The following is a 7,470-nucleotide window of genomic DNA, read 5'->3' as shown; positions in this document are numbered from 1 at the left end:
TGTTAGACTACAATCCCAAAAGAAAATAAACGGGTAAATGGCAAAATGGCCCTTTTTCGATTTTTTTTTTTTTTTTATTTCAAGTTATATTTCATTCATGTTTCACATTTTTTTGTAATGCCTTTTCTTTGTATAAAAAAAGAGTAAATAATGTTCTGCATTGTATAATTGTAGTTTTCACACATGTGTTGATCTTTTGTTAAAATATATAATTAAAGGTATTGGTGTTTGCGGTGAAAGTAGGGAAACACTAACCAAATTACAATTATCTTCTTTATATACTTCTCTCAACGAAAATGCAATGTGTTAATTGTTTGTTAATTCATTTTATCGTATTCACGGTTTTTCGCTTTTTTTTGGGCTTTTCGATTATTATTAGACTTTTGAATTTAGTTTAGCTTCGCCCACAACTACTACTCCCATTGGCAGCTCAACTGCTTAAAAGAGATAGAGCAACCGATCTTAGTGCTGGGATATGAAATCAAAATGAAAAATATTTAGAAGTGTCCTAACTCAGAAATGTAACAAGTCACAAGAAGTTAGTATAGGATTATTTAGAAGAAATTGTGTTCCACCCTGCATTTGTGGAACGAGTATTTCTGCAATCATTTCAATTAAGTTGAAAACCTTATAATGTTCAACGAATTATCGTTTTGTTTTTCGGGGCAAAAACAAATGCAAATGTTTAGAAAAAGCGTCAATGGTTTGTGTCCTTGCTAGAAAAATTGGGGTTTGCTCTTCTTGTTTTTAGAGTAATGAAGGAGAAGAAGAAACTACAAGCTGCTAAACATGATCTTTAGTGTATGCACGTGTAACCTGTCTGTGTGTATTTAGTGAGTGTGTATGTTGAGTGTACTTTGTGTGTCCAGAGTTCGTTTTCTATTCATTTTTTGTTTGATATTTTTCGATTTTTTCTAAACAAAATGTTACTTTTTTTCGTTGAACTCTAAACGTTGCGCTGTTGGCGGAAATCCGCCGCGACCGTTCAGTGGCTGCGCCAAGCGCAAAGTCATACTATACTGTGGTTGTGTCGACAGCCTCGATGCGTGCACCACCTACGTCGCCGACAGTCACAGTTCCGTCCTCTCCTCCGTTTTGTACCTCGCCGGCAGCGTTTCCATCCTCACCGGCACCAGTGGAGCTGGCACTCTTCTTGGCGCCAAACTTAAACAGCTCGACGTTAACGTTTATAGTCTTCGTCTGCACAGGCGCCGCAGACTCAGCTGGCTCCGTTTTTACGGCCGCCTCCCCCTCAGCGCCTGCTGCTGCAGCTGGGGCAGTCTCGCCACCGGTGGTGATGGTTAGCGAGAGATCATTAAGCGACTTCAAAACCTTGTCCACGTCATCCTGGGTGCTGGGTGTACCATTGCGGTTTCCGAAGTGCAGGAAACACTTTCCAAAGTGACCTACCAAAGAGGGCTTTTAAGCTGAATTCTTTTATACAGGATGTAAAAGACGTACCCTTCCAAGTAATCGACATCGGATTGCACTCACGCTTGCGGAGTTCCGATTTCAAGTCCTTTACGCGAATGTCACGCGTCAAATTTGTCAACTTAATGCAGAAGTCGCGTGGTCCGCGATTCTTATTCTTTTTTGGACGACGCTCTCCAGTGGCAGCATCTTCGAACTTACGATCCTCACTCTTGGCTCCTCCCTCAACTCCAGACTGATCGCCCTCAGACTAAAAAAAATATAGTAATCACATTTATCCTTTTACATGGACTACACCTCCTAACCTTTGTTGTGCGTCTGCGGCGATTGACGAAACGACCTTTGCGGCGCGGAGTGCGTTTCTGCGTAGTCTCCTGTATATTGGCGGTTAAAGATTAATCAAAAGTTCTGGGCTTCTTGCAATCTACTTACGCCCTGTTGTTCGTTGTCAGTCTGTGAGGTGGTGCGTCCTGGGTTTCCTCGTTGGAAGCGACGTCGCACGGGCCCACGGCGGCGTCTGTTGTTTTGATGCTGTTCCACGTCAGTATCTTCCTCCTTCAGAGATATCGATTTCCCGGCCTTCTCCTCACGCTCCTTAAGCTGCTGCAGAACTGGTAATATCTTTAGACGGCGGTCGGAAAGAAGCTCCCAGAAGACGCCATTGGGACGGGGCAAGCGCTTTGCCACGCGGATAACTTCTGAGGGAGTCACAATTATATCCACTGGCGTGTCATACTTCTGGAACAGATTCAGTGGCAACGTGTCCACCACCTGCACATCGTGCACGATCGTGGCAATAAGTGTTTCGGGTGTGATGGCTCCCAATTCAATAAGGAGGCCAATGTCCAGATCGGCGAACCCATTCCCGCGGCCAATGCGGTAACCATCGCGTGACACCACGACGGAACCAATCACCACAATATCCAGCTTCAGACCGCTGTCAAGTCCGATTTCTGTACGGAACTTTTGGATGTCCTGGACACGCAAAGCCTCCTTTTTCTGCTCCTCCGTGGCATCGGCTGGCACATCTACCTTGAGGCATAGCGCCGATGAGTCCCGAGTGCTCGGCAAGTAAACAGACTTGTCGGCCAGCAACGCCTGTTCCTTGAATTCGTGCAAGGCGCGATCGATGTTTACCTTAATGTGCTCTGCAATACGGAGGGGATTGATAAAAGTTTGTAAAAATCAGGCTGTGCAAGCCTCTTACGTGCTTTCTTGAACTCCTCCTCGTTGATAAGCAATGCAGCAGCTTTATCGGCATCCACGAACGAGGGAATCCGGTTGAATATGTTGTTGAATCCAATGCCAACCTTGCCTTCCTGGATCTTTTTCCAGGTTTGCACACGCAACGAGCGCTTTGTGGGCTCTATGGGCTGAGCTGCATAATAATAGTATAATTAGAACTGGATAGAAATCTATAGCAGCATAGGCTAATCCGTTTTTAGGACATCATTTACTATAACTATATTTGGGCAAGGGTTAATTAATATTAAGTGGAATTATAAAGCTAAAGATAAATTAGTTCTTTTAATTATCAGACATGAATCATATAGACTGTAATAAAGTTAAAGAGTTGAAAGTTTAGTTTTCAAAAGCGTCGCGATCAAAGCAATAACATTCCCCATGAATTCATTAAAAAACTAATGAAAGTACCTCGAAAGTGAAAACTTGAAGAGTCGAACTTGTTAACTGTAACTGCAGTTTTATTGCTGGCGCATGGTGGTTTACGTTATAGGTGTTTGACTTTACGTTTACTTTAAGAATGCTGAATGGCAAAACCCTAGCAATAGCTCTTATCGGCTGTAATGAACACTTGTTATCATGCCAACTCTGCGCTGGACTAAAGCTGATACCACGGCTGATAAACCGGTTTCCACACCCAGCAATCAGATGGGAAATTGGCCCAAACAAACACCAGCAAACACCGGCTACTGCCATCAATAACAAAAATCTGCATAGAAAACAGAGTCGGCAGAGTTGCCACCTGTGCGAATTCTGGAACACACCTATATATGTGCGTTTCCTAAAAAACGAAATTTAAATATCCAGCAAATAACTAACGTGAACTTATTTCGCACTTTGCGTTAGCGGGCTCATGTAAGAACAGAGCCGCACCGAAGAATCATAATATCGATATTGACGCATGACCAATAAGTTGGCAACGCTCCGGCTCGCACACACACGTACGGACAAACATTTCTCAGCGATGAGCGCATCAAATCGCGAATTTCTCAATTAATATGTATGCGTGTGAGCAATGCCGTGTGCCTGTTGTTGTGTGCAACCACGGAAAATGGACGGTCGAGGAGCGACGTGCAAGATAAAATGACACTGGCGTGCACAGAATCACTCCAAATCGGCCAAGAGCAGCCAAAAATGATTCATATCGTACTATTTGCGGGCGCAGAAGTAATTGTGGGCAGAATGCGCGCAAAGATGACGTAATTAATGTCAACAACACAACCGTGGATCGCCGCCAGAAAAGAAAAAGCGGGCATCGAACGAAATTCGTTCCCCTTCCAATGCCTTTATGATTTTCAGTTTCGGCGTTTTGACAACTCTTATTTACAGCTAGTCTACTAGAAATAAATATGGCGGAATTTTGACAACTTTTCTGCCTTCGCACTTCGTAAAATGGCCGTACGCAAAGGGGAATGCGAGACCTTGATCCCTTTTTGCAATGCGACTGCACAAAACACAAAGGCTGGCGAAACGCGGCGCAAAATATTTATGATAACATTCTCACACTCGCGCAGGTATATGCAATTTTCGTTCTATTCGCCCCTTGGAGGGGGCACACTTACTTGTCGACGACACCTCCTGCGCGGTGTTTGCGCCGTTCTCCGCGGCGGCAGCGGGAGCTGCGTTGCTTTGATCTTCCATTGTATCGCGTTTAAAGTTGTGTATCAAGCTGCTGCTGGTTTTTCTTCGCGCAACAATTTTTCACGCTGGATTTACACAATTTTACACGAGCAACGTCTACCTCCGGCTGCTTCCAAAAAAACCACGTTTGAAAATTGACGTTTCGCTAGTGGTGGGAAAAATCTGGCTATCGATGTTTTGCTCCTATTTTTCGATGCTTGCGCGCGCCGATTGCTGGATCCTTGAAAAAATTAACAACTTGCAAATAACAACCGGTCTAAGTAAAAATAGCAACGTAAATGAAATGTTTTCGGGTTTTACGTTTGACATACATACATGTACAATGTATAACATGTGGGGCCCTGCGTATGTGCTGAAAATACACAAAAAAAATTGTTGCGCTTTACACCGTTATCGGTTTAGTGCATCCGCCTATAAAATTCGAATACAGCGGCAAGGAGTCCTGAAAACCCCATTTAAAAGATTTTTTATTTTATTAATATAAAAATCATGTACAATAAATAATTTAAACTATAGGAAAGAGGGGCATAAACCCTTCCAATAATAGCCAACAGAAAGAATTCAGAGTTACACCGATATAACATCGTCTAATCAACGCATAAAAGAGCCCGTCAAAGTCGGTCAAATTTTGAATGGCGAACTAATAGCCTCTTCCCATAGAGCCCATCCGTGTAAAACGGTTGGGATTTTTGACAAATGTAAAACGCGTGTTCCCACAGAGAACATCTACCATCCACCACCGAATAACAGCTGACTTAAAGAGCAGTTTCCAGGGACCGAAAAAAATATTATTTTTTTTAGTAAAAATTAACATGATACCTGATCACTGATGCATTTCTTACGATTGTTCTGCTGAACGCACATGATTACTAATCATGATGCAAGAATTTTGCATCAGTGGTCAGGTATCAGGTAGCGTAAAAATAGTACGTTACCTTTTCTTGATACATGATACATGGTTTCTGGCATGTATCGATAGTCGAAATATGGAAACTTATTAACCTTCACTGCGTTGCAAACATCTGACTGAAATTATAATACCCTCTACAAGAGTATGAAGCCTAGTACTCAGCACGACGAAAACTGCTAGCTAAGCATAGGGGTAAGCGAGAGGCAAATAGGTAGCTAACGCATTTAGCCGGGGACTTTTTCCCACCTCGGTACTCAGTTGAGCTAAGGAAATAGTAAGAAAATACCAAAAAAAAACTAGATTAAAGCCTAGTACTCAGTTCGGCTAAGAGTTTCACTAGTCGAAAAATCTTATTCTTTTGTAGTTTGACCGAAGTTTTCAGAGTTCAGCCGCTTTGCATGTAGCATGGTCTTATTGTAAACCAGCTGGGTTCACAAACGGCAAACAAATTAACTGGCGCCAATTTTAAAATATTACAAAATGTTGAGCCGACCTGGGTTGGGAGCTTTAAATTTGCTGTTGGTTTATATGTGTTTCCGCAACTCCTACAGGCAGTTTTCCATTGGTTTTCATTTTTAATTTCATTTATAATTTGTTATTGGCAAACCGTTTCTGCACATACACAGCCAAAGATCAAATTTTTTATTCTTTGTCCCGCGGCTAAAGCCTAGTACTCAGTACGACGAAAACTGCTAGCTAAGCATATGAGTAAGCGAGAGGCAAATAGGTAGCTAAAGCCTTTAGCCGGGGACTTTTTTCACCGCGGTACTCAGTTGAGCTAAGGAAATGGTAAGGAAATACCAAAAAAATACTAGATTTAGCGGATGAATTCCGATGAACGCCTTTAGCCGCGGCCCAAAGAATAAAAAATGTGATCTTTGGCTGTGTATGTGCAGAAGCGGTGTGCCAATAAAAATTTATAAATGGAGCTGCTGCAATACATATCGCCATTCCAACAGCGAATTGAGAGCTTGCGACCCAGGTCGGCTCAACGTATTGAAATATTTTAAAATTGGCGCCAGTTGATTTGTTTGTTGAGAGTAAGACCATGCTACATGCATTGCGGATGAACTCCGAAAAATTCGGTCTCACTAAAAGATTAATATTTTTCGACCGGTAAAACTCTTAGCCGAACTGAGTACTAGGCTTAAAAAGTAACTCTTACGCGGCTCCTAATTATTTTAGTAATTAATGTGATTTTTCTAGATTTTTATGTCAATCCGTTCTGGGTGGAATTTGCTACTGACCGTATTTTTGGTCTACAATTATATTGAAATAGATTTCATATTCAATCCAAATATTTTTCACTTTGATTTTCATCAATTGCGGTTTTTATTAAATATATAAATATGTTCATATTACCTTTTTTCAATATTAAATTTAAATATGGAAATATTTACTTTAGAGAAGAAAAGGAGATTTGCTTGCCTTTAAAAACACAGGGCGGCAACACTACTAATATTTTGACCGCAGCTGTATGTTTTTATATTTTTTTCTTTGTACGAAACTTTAAATATTGAATTAAACACGTAAATAGTCGCTATTACTAAAGTTCTGTGCAGGTATCTCCGAAATCAACAAAGTTAATTTGATCGTCTCTATGGCAGCTATATATGATATAGTTGTTCGATTCGGATAATCGCATATAATATGCGCTGGGAAAAAAAAATGTCATGACAATATCTTTTAAACAGTTATTAAAAGTGGTCAAATGCCCATATTGCAGCGGTATGCACACAATACAATAACATTTTCTTATACTTTTGTGTGAGTAATTTCATAATAAATACCTATGTATACGTTGTAGGTTCGTTTTTATTCCTGAAGCCTAGTACTCAGTACGACGAAAACTGCTAGCTAAGCATAGGAGTAAGCGAGAGGCAAATAGGTAGCTAAAGCCTTTAGCCGGGGACTTTTTTCACCGCGGTACTCAGTTGAGCTAAGGAAACGGTAAGGAAATACCAAAAAAATACTAGATTTAGCGGATGAATTCCGATGAACGCCTTTAAGCCTAGTACTCAGTTCGGCTAAGAGTTTTACTAGTCGAAAAATATTAATCTATTAGTGTGACCGAAGTTTTCGGAGTTCATCCGCAATGCATGTAGCATGGTCTTACTCTCAGCAAACAAATCAACTGGCGCCAATTTTAAAATATTACAAAACGTTGAGCCGACCTGGGTCGCAAGCTTTAAATTCCCTGTTGGAATGGCGATATGTATTGCAGCAACTTCTACAGGCAGTTTTCC

The 7,470-nt window shown here is 41.3% G+C and overlaps 1 protein-coding gene across 1 annotated transcript; it reads right to left on the bottom strand.

The window, feature by feature from the left end:
- Positions 1–52: 52 nt before the first annotated feature.
- Positions 53–4,525, bottom strand: lost (methenyltetrahydrofolate synthase domain-containing protein lost). Its single transcript, XM_017138295.3, has 6 exons — positions 4,236–4,525; positions 2,639–2,809; positions 1,864–2,579; positions 1,737–1,805; positions 1,462–1,681; positions 53–1,406 (listed from the first exon to the last, which is right to left on the bottom strand). Exons 1-6 carry the CDS (start codon positions 4,312–4,314, stop codon positions 1,015–1,017), a joined length of 1,647 nt encoding a protein of 548 aa, XP_016993784.1. The 5' UTR covers positions 4,315–4,525; the 3' UTR covers positions 53–1,014.
- Positions 4,526–7,470: the final 2,945 nt, after the last annotated feature.

The sequence above is a fragment of the Drosophila takahashii genome, chromosome 3R (assembly GCF_030179915.1).
Source record: "Drosophila takahashii strain IR98-3 E-12201 chromosome 3R, DtakHiC1v2, whole genome shotgun sequence".
Taxonomy (NCBI): domain Eukaryota; kingdom Metazoa; phylum Arthropoda; class Insecta; order Diptera; family Drosophilidae; genus Drosophila; species Drosophila takahashii.
The sequence above is the reverse complement of the archived record's forward strand: the minus strand, read 5'-3'. Positions and strand labels throughout refer to the sequence as shown.